Here is a 20,134-nt window from a genome sequence, read left to right as displayed (position 1 = left end):
AAAATTGTCACAAAAACCTACCGATCGGTTAATTTGATTAATTAAAATATAATATTTATTTTCTTTTTTTAAATTCTAAGAGATAATCCATCTAACCCACAAGAATTTACAACTGACCAGTCCAAAGCAGTTTGATCACACGTTGTTTAATCGCTTGGCATGTTCCTCGGACGAGTTTTAACACTTCGCGCACTCACACCTTAACATTTTGGCGCGTCCGTAAGGCCAAGATTAAAGGATTCAACGAGCCAGGTGTACTGGGAATGAAGCCATCACGGTACTAGATCTACTGTTGTTTCTGGGCGCAGTTCTTATCGCGACACACGCTTCCCCTTGGTCATGTTTCTAAAGACAAGTTTGGTTCTAAGCCTGGTAATTTGGATCAATATCGCCTTCGTGAATCCCTTGGAGGTCAGAAATATTGCAGGTAAATAAACGAAAATACAATAAGTTCAATTTCTTTACTGTATTTTGATTAATTATGAGCAAAGTTGTGTTTAAAAAACGTCATTGTCGTTTTCGATCAGTTAATATTTTATTGCCACAAGAGAACATTCTTGAAATTTAAATATTTGTATATGAACTTCAAGTTTGTAATAAAAGGCAAAATAGACAAATTCGTTTTGTTAACTGAGAATCATTAAGACTTGTGTGACTAGAAAAGTATGCCTCACATTTCGTAAAAAGTAGCAGTATGATGAATATTTTAGAACCATCAATGCGTTCTTAAAGGAACGCACAACAAAATACCACTGCATATTATTTTTGAGAGCTGTTCATTAAGATTTGTTTATTACCCGATGGAAAAATTTCCAAAAACTTTATCGTGAATGAAATATCTAAAATTGCGCATCAAACTATTAAGACGGGGGATAATGCGAAAGAAAAAAATAAAAGAAAAAACAAAGCCTCCCTGTTTACATAGCTCATAACAACAAACGAAAAACAGGTAAAAATCGCACCCTCTCTATTCACGAAAAAAAGCAATAAAATGCATCCTAGTTTTCAGGGATGAACGATAAGATCGAAAGGGGAGAAAAGGGAATACATTTTTTGTTTCTCTTCTTTTCCAGGAGTCCTATACCATCCAAATGACGAAGTGCTTTACAAGTCTTTCCTGGCCGGTGTTCGAAGACTCAACAAGTACCAGCCCCTACCTTACGACCAAAGTCTCAAAACTATCTCATTCAAGACAATTGGGAACGAAATACTCGGATGCAGTAAGCAAAATGGGCTACCTGTGGACATTGGGATAGCGCGCGAACTAAACTTTTTGGCGGGAAAATGTAACATCAGCTTTTTTTTAGATTTTGGATGGAAAGTGTCTGTAAACTACTAAATAGTGGGTTATGATTATAAAATGTGGTGATTAAATTATATGTCCGTGATGTGAATGACAGGCACCGCACCACCACTTGCCCCCCCCCCTTAAAAAATACAAAAAAACATACTTTTAACAAGTCAATTGTCAGGAGAGATCTGAGGAACTCTCGAATTGCTTTCATGGACTATGGCTTATACCGACGGAACAGTTAAAATTAGGCGCGGAGTGTGTTGCAGTTAGGAGGCAATACCATGACAATAGTTAATTGGACACAATGCCCGGGGTATACTACGATGAAGACAGACGGGGTTGATCGTCGGCAAAATCAATTTTAACCCTAAGGTACAACACTTTGGGTGTGGTCAACAGCAATTCTTACCCCTAGGAGATAGCAAATTGTGTGTGGTCGAAGGAATTTTTAACCCCAAGAGATAGCAGAATTAAAAAAAACATTTAACACCCCCTAAATAATACCAGTTGGTCGAATTTTATACCCTAAGAGTTAGCAAAATCGGAAAAATTCTTCAACAACCCCTAAGGGATGAAAGCAGCTGGTCGAAATTTTGTACCGTAAAAGATAGGACGATCACCCCCGTCTACTTCTGGAGAGCCCCCCAACCCCCCGGGACACAATGACCACATGTCCGCCATTTTCTGTTTGCTAGAGGCAGCAAGGGAGCTTCGCAGTTCAAGTTGCATCTTCGACCTGTCTTTTGGTGACGAGCGGTCGTACGCTCTGGCGGAGCTCCTACAGATCCCCATGGTTGTTCTGAAGCCTAAAGTGCGGGGAGGATGGGCAAGCGACTATTTCTTCACTCTCATGCCTCCCCAAGACGAAACAGCGGCAGCTACGGTCCACTTACTACACTACTACATCAAAACCAAGCACCAGAAAGTCGCTATCCTAGCCGAACGTGAGTAGAAAGTAACAGAAAGTAAAACGAATTAAAGGACCAACCCTAGCCTGCCAATAATGCATTATCATCATCACATCAGTTGGGGAATTAAGGGACTGTATACCTAGATGACGTATTAGAGTTACTTGTTTAGCTCAGACATCTGCTGTATTCCGGCGAGACACCATTATTCTCGGTATTTTATAGCTTTATTTAATGAAAGATGACTGCTGAAGCGAATACAACAAGAAAATCCGGGACTTTGGCAGTATACCTATCGACTTTCTTGACATTGGCAGGTTTCATTCCTTGCTTGAAATATCTTTCATGTGTATTTACTCATAGAAGCCCCAGAACAAGTAGATAATTGCCAAACATGCAATTGGTTGAGAGAAACACTCCATAGATCCACAAGCCATATTATTTTATACCAGTGAGCCCTAGAAACGAGTATTGCACCACAGGAATCCTGTTACAATGAAATCCACACACATATCTTTATCTTGTAAAATTCTTCTATGACGTTGCTTACAGGAAAGCAGGCCCTCCTTGGGTCTAAGGTTTTCTCATTAGCCCGCCAAGGCGGGTATGTGATACCATACATGATGCCGGAACTAGTGATAGAAAACTACCGTGAGTCCCAGCGCGCCCTGACTGTGCTCCTAAGGTCAAAGGTCATGTATGTTGTTCTGGTTTGTGATCCAGCCGAGACGACAATCATCATGGAGTGGGTAAGACTTAAATTTCGTTTGACTGATAAATGACACCTAATAACAATACTATCAAGTTTTTCCTTTTTATCAAGAAGCAAAAAATAGGTTGTTAAATGTTTCAAAACGGCTGTCAACAAAACATAATCATACCTTCTAAAGCCTAGCTTTCGAGGTGAAACACCACAGGACCCTCATTATCTTGAAAATGGCCCATTATTCAACTCATTGGTGTAGCCAGGGGCAGATCACGTAAAAGGCCTCTTACGAGTCCCCGGGTGTGTTTTTGATGCTGTTTTGCAGGCTATGAGAGTAGGATGCATCGACAAGGACTCTAAATGGATTACTCCAAATATGGTATGAAATACACCCTTTTTTATAAGAACGTCTAATTTTCAGTTGAAGCTGGGCCGTTCTTATTTTTGGGACATTTTAAGGCTAAATATGTTGTTAACAATGCTCTTAAATTTTAGTGTATATAAGAATATTACCCAATTCATTATTAGGAAGAGAATTACACTAATGATCAATAGCAATTGTCTATGAGCACAATTTGATTCTGCATTTTCGTACGCATCAGGACAAAAAAGAAAACAAATTCTGCTATCTGAGCCTCGGCATGTTCTTAAAATTTGGTGAAATCTCAGGCTGAAGGTTCTTATAAAGAAGGTTCTTATAAAAAAAGAGTGTATTCAGAAATAAAATAACTTACCTGCTCGGTATCATTTAAAGAGTCATGCTCAGCCACACGATCACCTCAGCACGACAGCTATCATTCCTCTTTATCTACATTATCATCATCGTCATTTCCAGTATAATGTTAATCATCGCCATATCATTGTCTCTACAACCTCGCCATCGCCTCCACGAAGACCATCACCATTATCATCACCACCATCATCATCATCATACAATAATCGTCATCGCAATTACCATTGCAATCAGTATTATCACACACAACATCATAACCATCTTTGGTGTCAAGTCTTACTCTATCTGAATTTCTTACATTGCTTTAGGATATTCCCGGGAACATCTCCGCACTCGCATTACGTGGCTTGCTGGGACTACGTCTACAAATGCATGGTGCCAGAAAACTGAGACGGGAAGCTGAGAGGAATGCCATGGCAGCACCTAACGTAACAGGGGTAAGAGGTGTCATGATAACACAGGATATAATAGGGATATACAATAGATACCTTGACGACACAGGATATAATAGGGATATACAATAGATACCTTAACGACACAGGATATAATAGGGATATACAATAGATCCCTTGACGACACAGGATATGATAGGGATATACAATAGATCCCTTGACGACACAGGATATGATAGGGATATACAATAGATACCATGACAACACAGGATATGATAGGGATATACAATAGATACCATGACAACACAGGATATAATAGGGATATACAATAGATACCATGACGTCACAGGATATAATAGGGATATACAATAGATACCATGACGACACAGGATATAAAAGGGATATACAATAGATACCATGACAACACAGGATATGATAGGGATATACAATAGATACCTTGACGACACAGGATATAATAGGGATATACAATAGATACCTTGCCGACACAGGATATAATAGGGATATACAATAGATACCATGACAACACAGGATATAATAGGGATATACAATAGATACCATGACAACACAGGATATGATAGGGATATACAATAGATACCTTGACAACACAGGATATAATAGGGATATACAATAGATACCATGACAACACAGGATATAATAGGGATATACAATAGATACCTTGACGACACAGGATATAATAGGGATATACAATAGATACCTTAACGACACAGGATATAATAGGGATATACAATAGATCCCTTGACGACACAGGATATGATAGGGATATACAATAGATACCTTGACGACACAGGATATGATAGGGATATACAATAGATACCATGACAACACAGGATATGATAGGGATATACAATAGATACCATGACAACACAGGATATAATAGGAATATACAATAGATACCATGACGACACAGGATATAAGAGGGATATACAATAGATACCATGACAACACAGGATATAATAGGGATATACAATAGATACCATGACGTCACAGGATATAATAGGGATATACAATAGATACCATGACGACACAGGATATAATAGGGATATACAATAGATACCATGACAACACAGGATATGATAGGGATATACAATAGATACCTTGACGACACAGGATATAATAGGGATATACAATAGATACCTTGACGACACAGGATATAATAGGGATATACAATAGATACCATGACAACACAGGATATAATAGGGATATACAATAGATACCATGACAACACAGGATATAATAGGGATATACAATAGATACCTTGACGACACAGGATATAATAGGGATATACAATAGATACCTTAACGACACAGGATATAATAGGGATATACAATAGATCCCTTGACGACAAAGGATATGATAGGGATATACAATAGATACCTTGACGACACAGGATATGATAGGGATATACAATAGATACCTTGACGACACAGGATATGATAGGGATATACAATAGATACCATGACGACACAGGATATAATAGGGATATACAATAGATACCTTGACGACACAGGATATGATGGGGATATACAATAGATACCTTGACGACACAGGGTATAATAGGGATATACAATAGATACCATGACAACACAGGATATAATAGGGATATACAATAGATACCATGACAACACAGGATATAATAGGGATATACAATAGATACCATGACAACACAGGATATAATAGGGATATACAATAGATACCTTGACGACACAGGATATGATAGGGATATACAATAGATACCATGACAACAGATGGTATAAAAGGGATATACAATAGATACCATGACAACAGATGGTATAATAGGGATATACAATAGATACCATGACAACAGATGGTATAAAAGGGATATACAATAGATACCATGACAACACAGGATATAATAGGGATATACAATAGATACCATGACAACACAGGATATGATAGGGATATACAATAGATACCATGACGACACAGGATATACCAGGGTTTTACAATAGATACCATGACGACACAGGATATAATAGGGATATACAATAGATACCATGAGGACACAGGATATAATAGGGATATACAATAGAACCATGACAACAGATGGTATAATAGAGTTTTACAATAGATACCATGACGACACAGGATATAATAGGGATATACAATAGATACCATGAGGACACAGGATATAATAGGGATATACAATAGAACCATGACCACAGATGGTATAATAGGGATATACAATAGATACCATGACAACAGATGGTATAATAGAGATATACAATAGATACCATGACAACAGATGGTATTATAGGGATATACAATAGATACCATGACGACAGATGGTATAATAGGGATAACAACAGATGGTACCATGACAACAGATAGTATAATAGGGATGTCTAATAGATACCATGACAACAGATGGTATAAAAGGGATATACCATAGATACCATGACAACAGATGGTATAATAGGGATATACAATAGATACCATGACGACACAGGATATAATAGGGATATACAATATATACCATGACGACAGATGGTATAATAGGGATAACAACAGATGATGCAATAGTGATATACAATAGATACCATGACAACAGATGGTATAATAGGGATATACAATAGATACAATGACAACAGATTGTATAATAGGGATATACAATAGATGCCATAACAACAGATGGTATAATAGGGATATACAATAGACACCATGACAACAGATGGTATAATAGAATCATTTAAGTCTTACCCACTCCATACAATAGTGCATGTGAAGTGCTAATACCATGGCAACAGACGGTAAAATAGGGATATACAATAGATGCCAGTATAATAAATGCCGGTATAATAGGGATATACAATAGATGCCAGTATAATAGATGACGGTATAATAGGGATATACAATAGATACTATAGTACATGTGACGTGACCGGCATCATGTCAACACGTGACTTCAAAAAGAACCGAGAAAACTCCACTAATACAATGCAAACAATACCTTTATGCAACAATTATTGTGGTATGATAAAAAAGTTTTGCTGTGTGAACATGCAAGATATCTGACCGTGAAAAAATCACACCGGAAATAGCTTTTATGCGGTAGGGAGTTTTGGAAGCTGGCACAAATAGATTTTAAACAGGAGGGGGTCCAAAAGGCCCTTTCAAGGCATTTTTCCTGTTTTTAAGATAATGTCTAATACATTCACTGTATTTTGCCTGGGCCACCCCCCTGGTAACCCCCCCAGCATACTATGCGAACGTATAATGACTTTATTTTTTTCCTGTAGCTAACGTACGCCGTACTGAATGATTCGCTGTACGTGGTCGTTAAGGCCATAGGGGAGATGATGAAGAACACGTTCCTGGTGGAAGACAAGAATCAGGGAAAAGGCTGCCAATTTAACCCAGCCGTGACAACAGATACGGGCGAAACCATTTTGGATTTTCTGAAAACGGTAAGAATCGTATCTCGACGCAGGAGGAGGAAAACTCAAGTGGTTGATGCAGTGGGGCTCGTTGCCCTTCTTCGGTTTGAAAAAATGTATGGGGGAACTAAAATCCATACATTTTCCAACCGCCATATGTTTAAATACCCCCCTCTTTACAAAAGGAAATGACAAATTTTTTTTAATATACAAATGGTGGTGTAAACCTTCTCAATAAACCTGGTACCTACTTTTTTTTTCAAAGGATAGGCTATCCCGGAGTTTTGAAAAGGGTAAGATGGTTTTGGTGGCTTTTTTGCAGATCAATATGCAAGGACTGACGGGAACTATTCAGTTCAAGACGGACGGTTCAAATGAGCGTGTGGTGGACGAGTTTGACATCATCAACATTCAAGTTCAATCACAAACATTATTCTCTCACAAATACAAGGTATAGAACCAAAGCAAAAATAAGTGTCCATGGTTAAATGGAGCTGTTAGTCCTCACATCTGAAAGTGGCAAATATTTTTGCGGAATTGGAACGGGCGTCAAAGGAATAAGTTTCTCGAAAATAAATATTTTTGCTCCAAGAACACTCCGAATAAGAGGAGAAAATCTACGGCTTGCGCATAGTTTTATAAAACGTCCGCCGTGTTATTTGTGTCCTCTTTGTCATGTTGCGAATTACGCAACAGTAAGCCCGAAAGCTAATAAAACACCCCCATCTTACTTTTAAGTATTTAAAAATACTTTGTTATTACAGTAGAAAAATTAGACTAAAAAAAAATATACAATCTGTAGATTGGCCAACTGACCATAACGACCAACAGCAACCTGGTAAGCTTACAGAGGGACAACCTGGTCAACTGGAACGGTCAGTACTGGGAAGAGACGGAATGTGAGCGAAAGGAGGAATTCATGCGGAAACACCGAGAGAATGACCGCGTTATCATTGTCACTACCAAGGAGGTATAGCATCTAGCCAGCTAGCCAACTAAAGGGCTCTATGAACCAACCTCTTTATTCGGTTATGTACAAAGCCATTAAATATATATCAAGGGGTTTCATTGGGTTTTGCAAACTATGGAAATCGCCAGTACTAGTTATTGTTTTGAAACAACCTCTTGGTATATTTTCAAGTTATTTCTTCTCGAATATCAAAACCTTATTGAAGGGTTGTATTTTAATAATTATGCCTTTACCCCGTATCAATTTGGAGAATTTTATTCAGACGACCTTTCCGATGATCTAGTGAGAGAATTTGCGCATCCACCAATTACTTGTTCAAAAAGGTATAATTTGAAATCACAATGTGAACACGCGGGCTAAGAAACTTGAATTCCAAAAGTGCAACCTTATTATCTAAAATAGGTTTATACTTATAGAAAACTTGATTCTGTTTCAGGACGCTCCTTTCATGATAATGAAAGACAATGCATCGCTGTTGAAAGGGAACGATAGATTCATGGGCTTCAGTAAGGACCTGTTGGACCTGCTGGCTGAGAAACTGAACGTTAAATACGAAATCAGGATAAGCAAAGAGAAATCGTACGGCTCTGTGAAGAACGGAGAGTGGAGAGGAATCCTAGGAGAACTTGTCCGACAAGTACGTTCCGTTCACCTTGAATAGTGGAGCCTCTATTAAGTGGCCTATCAAGTCCAAAATATTTGTCAAGTATCGCTACCTCAATTTATTAGCCATGGCCTTATTTTCCCCTTCCGAAGTGTATTATTTACTTTCCATAAATCTCGACTAGGCAGTCAAAATATCCATTAATAACTTCAAGTATTGTTTTGTGACGCTATTAGTAGATTTTGCATTTAAATTCTTAAAGGTTTACCCTAAGAGGAAGCAGATACGAAATTTTATGTATGTTTTCAAATCCTGCACTAAAGACCCCTACTAAGCTACACATTTTTTATTGTTTTTTAATTCTATAGTAGACGACAAATGTGATGAAATTTGGAAATACCTAACTGAAGTTTTATAATATATTCACCAAATTTAATCAAGAATATCGCAATAGCTTCTACAAATCAACCGATTGAAATTGATACTTTCTCGTATTTGGTATTTTTCTAGGATAAACGAGAAAATGGGAAAATTTTCCTTTTTGCTTTTCTGTAGGAAGCAGATATTGCAATTGGCCCGATTACTATTACGGCTGAAAGAGAACAAGTGATCGACTTCAGTAAGCCGTTCCTTGATTTTCGCATCGCCATGATTCTACAGAAGCCCCTGGAAGAGGACGTGGACCTCTTCGCGTTTCTAATGCCTTTCCAGAAAGATCTATGGGCGTGTTGTTGCCTGGTGGTAAGAGCTGTTGTAATTTGCAAGTCGAGTGTGGACTTGGTATCGTTAGGTAATAGGGATTTTGGGATCGCTTACATGACAGACATCTAGGATTTGTTCAAGTTGAGTTGGAACTAGGGTCAGGGGATGAGAAGGGATGTGCGTTTTCTCAGCTGGACAAGGTATAAATCTCGGTTCGTTTTTCGTGCGTTCGGGGTTTTGGCGGTATAAGAACCTCTAGTACAGTTGTAGTTAGCATCTATCAGACCTTTGTCACAGTTCCCAATATGGTCCTTCGAGCCGAAGCTCATTCATATTCATTCTTTTTTTTTTGAGTGACGTAAACATGTGCACTTAAGTAAAAATCTAATCTTAGGTTGGAGCCGTCACCATACTGATGTGGATTCTTGACCGGTTTAGCCCTTATGGGTTTCGAGCCGAAGCCAAGAATACTGGCGAGGGCGAAGGTGACGAGTTCAGCTTGCCTAACAGTCTGTGGTTCGCTACGGGGTCCATTCTTCAACAGGGTGGGGACAACACCCCTCGGTCGGGCTCCGGACGAGTTCTGGCGGCGTCCTTCTGGCTCTTTACACTTATCCTAATATCCACCTACACTGCGAACTTGGCGGCGTTTTTCACAGGTTGGGCAGTGTTATTAATTGCTAAGCCATACAGTGGTTTTATAAGGTTTTGAGCACAAGATGTTCTTTCATCCGTTAGCAAAAAGCACATTTACTTTTTTAGCCCTGCATCCTTTACTTTGGATGATACAATGCCGTGTAAACATTAAAAGAAAGACAATTGTAGTGCCCGCGGTGGCACACTTGCCCTTCTCTTCTTGTAGTCGATACATCTTGACAATAACAATAAGGATAAAACAAGCTGCCCCATGCTAGTCGAACCTTGACGCTTGCATTAATATAGGCAATTATGAAATAACAACAGCTTCAAATTAGCGCTCATTCTCAAATTACTACCCCTCAGGATAAACTGAATAAGCGCCCAGGAAGCTAAAGCGAGCATTTCAGGCCTCACAAACGACAAGCTAATAATGGTGAATCAGCTGCTGTTGTATTTTCTAGCTCAAAACTCCAAATCTATCATCAACTCTCTAGAAGACCTAGTCGCTCAGGACGTCTTCAAATACGGTGTCCAACAGGGCGGTTCGCTGTTCTCGTTCTTCGAAAAGTCAAAAGTCCGAATCTACAAGAAGATGTTTGGCAAGATGAGCACCCTCAACACTTTTGTGAAGGGTACAGATGAGGGTGTCAACCGGTCTCGAACCACGCCCTTCGCGTACCTGACTGACCAGCCGTCGCTTGACTACTACAACCAGAGAAAGCCCTGTAATACAATGCTCGTCAAGAATTTGCTGGACGCGAAGAGCTACGCACTGGGGCTGCAGAGGAACTCCGAGTGGACAGATGGCATCTCAGTGGCTATTCTTCAGGTAAGGCAGTTAATGCTCCGAATTCCAGGGTTTAATCACTTTACAAAAGGATAATAAATGTTATCATTAAGGTAAATAGCAGTTCGGATTAGGCCCATCTTTCTGAAAACTACATATGTGAGTGTTTTTTTTTCTAATAACCCATCATCATCATTATCAGCATCACCATGGTCATCATTATCATGGTCATCATCATCATCACAACCACCATCACCACTACTACACAATCACTAGTGTCATCGTTATCATGGCCTACACCACCACCATCATCATCATTCATTACAAAAGCAAGACACACCCTACAGACAATTTATCATTTCTTTTGTTAGCTGCGCGAGGAAGGTGAGGTTGAGAGAATCCGATACAAGTGGTGGGATGCGATGTCCGAGTGTAATCTTAAGGACGCCGTGGTCTCCAACCAGCCAATGAGTCTAGAACTGCATCACCTTGCGGGTGTCTTCATCATCCTGGGGGGAGGGGCCGGGATCTCTCTCGTCATTCTACTGATGGAGAACCGATTTCGAGGGGCGTTTAGTTTTTGGCGACCAGAGGTAAGATGAGGTAAAACAGCCCAGTACCTGGTGTTCTTATCAGGCTTCCTGTTTTGTAGATGGACTGTGAGAAATTTTGGGGTCTTGAGCGACCTCACCCATTGTTAGAAGGCCGATGTTGGGCTTCAGTGCCGCAAATGAGTTTTACTTTTCAGTTGTTTCCCCGGAACTTAAGCTGAACCGATACCCTTGAGACTGTTGGTTGGAACCTAAATGACTAATCATTAGTATCTCCCTAAAACCCACATGTGTTGACGTTTAAACTTAATAATAACTTGGCAAATAAACAAATTGTGCAAACTGCTTTTCCTGCATGCGCACGAGCACGCTTCAGACAAAAATCCAGGCAATTAAAAGCATCAAGCACACACTAGTAAATAAAACGCTGCAGTAATGTAATGGCAAAAGCTACAAGACCACACCTTTCGGAAGCACTTTCTTAAAAAGCCGACATATATTAAGACTTTGTCTGAAGCGAGTTCCACTCCTTCCCTGTATCCAATTCCATTCCTGGAATTCCAAGATCTAACTGAAAGTGCAGTCTTTGGACTTCTTTCCAAGTCTCCGCAGGCGGGCGCCCGCAATAGCCATGGCGGCTTGTCCAGAGCAGCCTACACAAGCAGCAGTTCAGAATGCAAATTGATCAACAACACGACAAGGAGACAGGAACCTGATGGTATAACCAGGAGATCGCCAAGGCCAGACTTTTCACCAAACATCGGAAGGGTTCATCCTGAAGTCAGGCGGCCATCCGTCTATGTAACGGCTCCCGAGAGCGATCTGTAGCTTAGCTATGATACAATAATCAATTTAGGCAAACAGGATAAGACCTCAAATATGTTGATAAGGACCCACTTTGTTGGATGGCAAAAAAAAAAAAACGCCTTTTTAAAGCAAGAGCTTTAAAATGGCCTGATGTGCTTTTAGTGCCTCAAAGTTGGACTCATATCAAGGAATTTAACAATTTAAATAAGCCCTGCCACCAGCCCTGGGGGACTCAACAAGTTGAATGTTATGTTACAATAAATTTTGTTAAGGATGTAATCCAATATACATTCTAGGTATGTGACTCCAAAAAATGATGTCTTTGTCTATGTTCAGTTTTTAATAATATGAACTCCCAATTAAGATAAATTATAAAATTAAGCATTGTATTAGGTAAGTTAATGGCTGTCTGCCTTCTAGCTTGTTTGTGTTGAATTGTAGTATTAAGTATCTACAAAAAATTATCATTGCAGTAATTCCTACAGCAATGAAACTAAAAACAATATTTTTACATCCACCATGGTGCCCTGGGTTTGTGGAAAAAAGAGAAGTGTTTCCTCTAAATCCCTTAATTCTTTGCTGAGTTGGATTTTGTCCTCATAATTACCATTTGAAATTACTAATGTACTTCATATAAGCCTTTCTGCCAAGATTGATATATATTTCACATTCAATGTAAATAGCTAAGGAAGCGTTTGGTTGAAACTTCATGAACATCTCTTCAAAGTCTGTGTGATGTAGTGTTAAGTAGTTTAGATTGTGCAAAGTCAGAACAGGCATGGTTTGCGCGAGGGTGAATAAGGGTGCGGAGGCTTCCATTCAAATAGGGGATAGCAAGTTTTACTCGATAATAATAAATAATATTCATTTTTTTGCCATTATTCCTTGGGTTTAATATCTTGATTTACCTGAAGTCATATTGTTCCACACAACAATGAATATCTTTACTTTTAATCTTACTTTTAGCAAAAGTGCTTTTATTAGTAGACAGGAATTAAAATGAACAATGGTGCGAGATATACTGGAAATTATTTTCCAGCATGAGAAATTCCCTGGCAATGTAGAATCTGGAAACATTAGGCGGGTAGCTGTTATTTATAGAATCATAATAAAAAAATAGGAAATAGTAATATTGTAACATCATATGCCTATAGCTTGTATGTTTTAGTCTTGTGTGGACAATTATAATAAAGTCTTTTTTGGCAATTTTTTGGTAAGAAATGTATGCTTTTAGTTCAAGACGAAAGTCTGCTTTGTTGAAGTTATAGGCTTTTCGGTAAGGAATCCATTTTTAACAGTCAATTTTCCCTTCTCCATGTGCTTATTAGCATCTATGATGATGTAACAAGCCCTTGCTTTCTGAAACATCAACAGTCTGGCAAAGATGGATTCAAAAGTATTTATAAGGGGAGATTTGTTTCACTTTTGGAGGGAAATTTCCATTACACTTGTATTTTCACCCCTTTACACCTTCCTTTTTGGTACGTCTTTTATCTTAGCCACGCCTTTATAACAATACTCTGCTTTGTTAAAGTTAAGATCCACCCTTGACCCTGTCCTTGTACCTTGGTTTTCAAATCTTGATTTACCCCTGTCCGTACGTCCAGTCCATCACATTTGACAATAGTTATCTTTTGCTTTCAATCTTTTCTTTCAGTTGTTTAATGCTGTTTTTCTTCTCATCTACTTTTATTTGAAGTTCTTTAAGTCTTTCTTCCTGTTTGTTGAACAATAAATTCAAACAGCACATTGTTAGTTAATATCCAGCAAAGACATCTAAAAGATTTACCAAATGAAATCTTCCAAAGTTTTTTGTGGGTGCCAAAACTCCTAACAGTTTCCTTGCTAGAAAAGAGATATTTGACCCTTATTTTTTGTGCAAAGACGACAATATGCTCTTCCAACATTTGTTTGCTAGGCAATGTCCCATTAACTTCTACTTTAAGGGGGTATCCAGAGGGGGCATTCCAGGGTTGCCAAAAAGGTCATAGCTATGATCCATGAATCTTTGATGAACATTCAATAATCAAGAATGATTATGAATCACAGGATAAGGCATGTAGGATTTGAGGGAGGTTTATCCCTGAATCTTTGATGCACATGAAATAATTAAGAAGAATTATGAATCACAAGATGGGGATTAGGCATGTGGGATGAGGGGGGGAGGGGGGGAAGTGGTAATATTAGACATGCCAAGCAGATGACATCCTCAACTTGTCAGGCGCATACACAGGGGGGGGGGGGTGCGCAGGGTGCACACATCATCATTTCTTTTAAAGTGCCCGTAGCATCAAACTCTTAATTTCCGGGTTTATACCAATATATCAGTAGTTTAGGACTTGAAAACAAACCACGCCAAACAACTGGTTTTCGTGGGGTTTTGCTGGCTTTTAAATGTAAATAACATCGCACTCTTGAGCGAAAAGTGGCCCCACTTTTCGAAAGCGCCAGGCGTTCCACTTTGGTTTGGTTCAGGAATCCTGAAGGGCACATTTTCTATTATTTTAGGGCCTTGTTTTACCATGTTACCAGAACAATATCATTATTTTTCTTATTCAATATGATCATCTGTATAATTATAAAATATTTCCGAGATAAGTGTCAAATTATGTGTTTTTTTAATTACAGCATTTTCCCTTATTACTAAGGAAAAATGTGCTTACGAAAAAAATTGTTGGTATAATTTTTTTTAAACATTACTTTTTGTCGGTTTTTGAGTTAACAAAAGCAGGGACGCTTTCTAATTGGATTTAATCATTATGAGGCCTCGAATCAATTTCTTCAAGTTGGGGTACAATGAAATTTGAAAATTTTAAATCTTATAAGTTTTATATTACCAATTCTCAACTGTAATTCCTATGCTCCTATGCTCAATGCTATAAAAAATGACCCCCTTCCAAAAATGGGCAATCTATTTTGTCCTCGTCGAATCAAATACTTTTATTGATAGAGGAAAAATTTGAGGATAGAATTTTTTTATACTTATTTGAGAAAAAGCTTATTTAGGGAGTGTTCATTATAAATACACCGAGGAGGGGAAGAAAGATATTGAGGGGGGGGGGGCTCCAAAAATTTTTAACCACCAAAAGGGGGGCCCCCAAAAAAAAGGTCCTCTAAGGGAAAAAGAAAGAAAATTTTGGGGTTCTATAAGGGGGGGCATCGAAAAAAATGTTTACAATGAAAGGGGGGCTCTGAAATTTTAAGGTGTCTTCAGTTAAAATCTTCCCTCCCCCCTCGATGTAATTAATGATAACTCCCTTAGAACTTAATACTGTGTCAAAATTGTAAGGTCTCTAGTTTTTCAAATGAGTTCCGTCCTTTTATGAATTTTCAACGTGATGCTTCAATTACGACTGATATATAAATACCTTACTTATTTTGTTGAAGTTTCCCATTTGCCTCGATGGCCCAACGGGTCTGTAGCATGCCTGAATTCGAATGCTTCGATCCGTGGTTCGAGTCTCGACCGCATGTTTTACAATTTTTTTTGTTTTCTTTATTTTCTTTTTCCTTTTCTAGTCTTTTTCTTTCACAACGAAGGGTTGTTAGCAATTTTCAATTGCTAACATCTCCTAAAAATGGTCACATTTCAAGATTTTTTCTGATACAATATGAAAACTCTTTACCTATTCTTCATCTCAGGATAAGTAAATATTAAAAACAAGTTACTGGAATTTGATGCTAGGGGCACTTTGAGGAATCTTCGAATACTATACTTTTTCCATATGATACCTATGACTGCGCATCCCCCCCCCCCCTTCCTTAGCGGCCCAAAAGTGGTTCATTTCTTATAAAGGAATCTTCATATCCTATGCTTTTCAATATAATACATATGACTGCGCACCCCCCCCCCCCCCTCGGCCGATCCTGGGTATAAACTTGCATGTTCCTTTACATGCACATTTAAGAGAATACAACCTATAGAATGGAGGTTTGAACAGTTTCCTAACACAGGCTTACCATCCGTTGTTTAGGGGTACAGCCTTTGAATAGTTGAAATCGGAGAAAGGTATCGTTCAACTTGCCTGGATTGCAATCTTTTTTCTCTTCTCTTTCCCCCTCTCCTCATCCCCTCAAATTCACAAGCATTCATCGCCCAAAAGGTGCAAATAAGAAATGAACTGATATGATTTCTGATGACAACAATAAGTATAAAGGAGCGAACTAACCGGATGGTAAGCCCGAGATGTCAATACCCCCAAACGCCTACCCACACACTTACTCGCTGTTCCAGGTTGATGTTATCGCGTATATAGAATCCTAAACCTCCACCGGCAAATGTCCCTACCACAATTACAACGAACAAGCGAAATTTGTTTTGAAACACCATGACTTTAGAATGCTTTTTTTCCGCCAGAAAGAAACTTTAAATCAAAGTTTGAGCCAGCGAGGATTATGTACAACAAGATCCGTCATGTAAGGCTGTAGTTTACGTCCTTGGATCAAATCTTTTATTTATTTCCCTTCACTACGTACAATTGTTTTATTACTATGTTATTTTCTCATTTCCGTCCCCTTAATTTGAATATCACTAACTGCTTGATTTTCAGGGCAAATTTTTACCCTAACAACAGAGCAAATAGCTCGTGCCATCTTTCCCCGCTATCTAGCTAAAATTTCCATGCTTGTTTTATTTCTTATTTTTAACACTATTTTATTCAACTTGGGCCTACGCTGTGTAAGCTTTTACTAAAGCCTTTCCCGAATACACAACACCTACAATCCCAGTTGAAACCCCAAAAATTATAATCAAAACATCCGCAGCTATCTGTAACTTGTACATTGCGCTTCTCCTGAGTATGATATTAAAAACAGGTGGGAAGATAAAAACAAGACAAGCACCCGTTAGGCTTCCTATAAACGCCATTAGTAAAGCGAAGTGTGGGATAAGAAGAGCGGCTAACATGGTCAAGAGCACGAGGACAACGCGGAGAATTACTGGGAACCGAAAATTAGCCTTTTCGGGGACGCAGCACCGAGACACTATTGAATTTGTGACACAATGGATAACTGTAAACATCGGGAACGCGTAGGAAAATAACACATTTAAAACTAACAATACGCAAACAGTTGTACGGATAGGCCCAGGGGGTAAATTATTAGTGATCACTTCCTTGGTTTTGTCGCTAAACGCTAGGTACGCCGTAACTGCGAAGAGAACTTTACTAATGGCGGCAAAGACGAAGGAAATGTTCATGATCAATGGGAACTTGGATTTATCACGAAGGGCATTTTCTATGCCAGGGAGGAGTGGGTGTGCAGCGTAGCTAAATAAGACGATCCCCAGCCCCACCGGGACAGTATCCACATTGCAGCTGACAATGGAGTCGATGTCCCATTGGTCATGGACGCTGATGCCATAGACAATCACCGCGGCAACGGTTGCCATGAGAGACACAGTGCTTACCAAGCTAAGCCAGGCCACGTGAGCGAGGCTTTTCAGGAAAACCGTCGGAAGCACAAGAACCGTACTCAGGGCAATCCAACCGCGGTGCGTGATGGGGACGCGCGGGAAAGTGTTGACCAACAGCGAGCCACTCAGCACCAAGTACAGCGTCGATACCGACATGAGTTCGAGAACTTGAGTCGCTACCACTATTTTCCCGCCAAAACCTGGTAAACAAACCTCGCCAATGTCCTCATAAGTCAGACGAACTCTTTTTCTTTCATCCTTTTCCTTGCTCTTCTTGACAAGCCTTACTTCCTCGTCGTCCTGTTTTGGATCTTTTGTATACAAACAGCCAATGAGAATTTGTCCAGTGTAGTTAGAAATAACTGCCAAAATAATAAGTCCTAGAACCACTATGATACCGCCTTCTCTCACAGCGTAAGGCAATCCTAGAACTCCTGTTCCTTCGATGACGTTCACGAGATTCCAAAATGCATGCCACAGGGAGCATCCTCCCTTTTCCGCGTCGCTTTCTTCGTCACCTTCTTCATCTGTGACGCCGGGGTTATTATCAGATTCCGTGTCAGCATCGTTGTCACTTTCCTGGCAAGTTATGTAAGGAAGACTAGAAAACGGAGAAAGCATACTCTCTGGTTCTTTCTCCTACTTCACTTTAAACTATTCCCACTCGTTTAGTTCGAAGAGCACGCTTAAATTGGTTGCCCCGGAACCACCAGCTGTGAATTTTCTTACCGGAAAAGTTGATCTAACAATTCTTAACCAGAAATCATACATAAGATAACAACCACGTAAGTATGGTAATTAACGAGTCAAAATTTCCTAAGCGTGTGTAATTAAAAAACGTTAAAACAAAGCGTTGTTTAAAAGGTTGTTAGGAGTTATCGTATAATTTCTTTAACAAATTATTTGAAAATCATAACACGAGACAATTTTAATTTTTTTTTCCTACGCTTTGGCAAACGCCTTGGCCTCCCAGGCGCGTACACAGGGGGGGTGCGCAGGGTTATTAAGGAATCTTCAAATACTATGCTCTTTCAATATGATACCTATGACTGTGCAACCTCCCTCGGCCAATCCTGCCTCCCACTCGAAGATGAATAATGTAGAATGATGGTAAAAACCAAATGTATCACAGGGCAAATTCATTGGGATTAAATCAAACATATAAATACATAAACTTATCCTAATCTATATTATTGACCAAAATTACTTTTAGTGAATAAAACAACCTTCTTTTTTTTTTAAGAAAGCCGATTGAAATAAGCTATAATTTCTTATAACCTTGTCATTATATAGAGTATGGCTAAAATTACTACAAAAATTATGGATTAAGAATGTCTTAAAATTACAACAAATATTATAAAATCCAGACTAAAGTTCGGCAATTTCCTAGAGACCAAAGCGATGATGATTAGCTATTAGTTTTGATACGGGTGTTTAAAAAAAACGCATAGCACCATAGTGTCAAATGTTTCTTCCTGCCGGTTAACCAGGACCCATGGCCGCCCTCTCAAGAATGACAGGAAAAGTGTAGGCGGATAGAAATATTGATTGTGGATATATTCAACGGTCACAGCTGTAGGTATTAGTTAAATGATGGCGGTAGTTTTGTCAATATAGAACCTGTCGCGCTTGGGTTGGGAGTGGGAGCAAATGACATGGAAGAATATATAAAAGAAAAACGATAAAGCAAATACACGGGCATATTACTTTGATCAAGGAAACGGCAGGGACGGACAGGAAGGGGTTTACTGGATGACTATTTTTAATTTTTGGAATATTTCTTTTTTCACAAGAGCTTCAGCACCGCAGATAATGTTATCACAAATATCAAAGAACAACAACAACAAAAACCAAAATAATAACTGAAGAGGGTCGAACAAAAGTAGGCTCGATTTCTATTTCTATTGACCCCACAATCCGCCCCCTCCCTCCCATCCCCCTACCAGACCCGATGAGGACTAGTGAACTGACCAAACCTGACAAAAATAGAGCGGAGACAAGAACGAAGGCTTCAGACCCTTGTTTGATAGCTTCACTTGTCAAGCTCTTGTAAAAGCACCCGAGCTCTCATGACCTTTCATACATCAACTCAAGTAAAACCAAAGTTAATAATTGGAGCATATCAAAACTAGCCAATCAGAGTGGAGTTCCATGCACTGTTTGACCTGCACACGTCGCTGCACCCATCTTA

General features: G+C 39.1%; 2 protein-coding genes across 3 annotated transcripts; one reads left to right on the top strand and one right to left on the bottom strand.

Annotated features, from left to right (window-relative positions):
* The first annotated feature begins 118 nt into the window (after positions 1–118).
* LOC5513073 (glutamate receptor 3) lies at positions 119–13,736 on the top strand. 2 transcript variants are annotated; one of them, XM_001633306.3, is made up of 15 exons: positions 119–427; positions 1,074–1,220; positions 1,990–2,238; positions 2,755–2,951; positions 3,234–3,287; positions 3,950–4,078; positions 7,333–7,500; positions 7,793–7,921; positions 8,273–8,440; positions 8,877–9,077; positions 9,600–9,785; positions 10,141–10,405; positions 10,847–11,214; positions 11,544–11,765; positions 12,327–13,736. In XM_001633306.3, exons 1-15 carry the CDS (start codon positions 340–342, stop codon positions 12,549–12,551), a joined length of 2,796 nt encoding a protein of 931 aa, XP_001633356.3. In that variant the 5' UTR covers positions 119–339; the 3' UTR covers positions 12,552–13,736. The 2 variants fall into 2 exon arrangements, with proteins under 2 accessions (XP_001633356.3, XP_032238520.2); XM_032382629.2 differs by having other exon boundaries at positions 12,307–12,541.
* LOC5513064 (vesicular inhibitory amino acid transporter) lies at positions 13,466–20,080 on the bottom strand. Its single transcript, XM_032382630.2, has 2 exons — positions 16,753–20,080; positions 13,466–14,247 (listed from the first exon to the last, which is right to left on the bottom strand). The coding sequence occupies exon 1, from the start codon at positions 18,562–18,564 to the stop codon at positions 17,200–17,202; it is 1,365 nt and encodes a 454-aa protein (XP_032238521.1). The 5' UTR covers positions 18,565–20,080; the 3' UTR covers positions 13,466–14,247; positions 16,753–17,199.
* Between the last annotated feature and the right edge of the window lie 54 nt (positions 20,081–20,134).

This window comes from Nematostella vectensis, chromosome 4 (assembly GCF_932526225.1).
Source record: "Nematostella vectensis chromosome 4, jaNemVect1.1, whole genome shotgun sequence".
NCBI classification, from domain to species: domain Eukaryota; kingdom Metazoa; phylum Cnidaria; class Anthozoa; order Actiniaria; family Edwardsiidae; genus Nematostella; species Nematostella vectensis.
Note: the sequence above shows the minus strand (reverse complement) of the source record. Positions and strands in the feature narration are given on the sequence as shown.

Excerpts from the sequence above, each read along its gene's own strand:
- LOC5513073 (XM_001633306.3), top strand. The coding sequence starts at position 340 with ATGTTTCTAAAGACAAGTTTGGTTCTAAGCCTGGTAATTTGGATCAAT. Across the intron at positions 2,239-2,754 it reads AGTCGCTATCCTAGCCGAAC|GAAAGCAGGCCCTCCTTGGG; the intron begins GTGAGTAGAAAG and ends CGTTGCTTACAG. Across the intron at positions 10,406-10,846 it reads CTTGGCGGCGTTTTTCACAG|CTCAAAACTCCAAATCTATC; the intron begins GTTGGGCAGTGT and ends TGTATTTTCTAG.
- LOC5513064 (XM_032382630.2), bottom strand. The coding sequence starts at position 18,564 with ATGCTTTCTCCGTTTTCTAGTCTTCCTTACATAACTTGCCAGGAAAGT.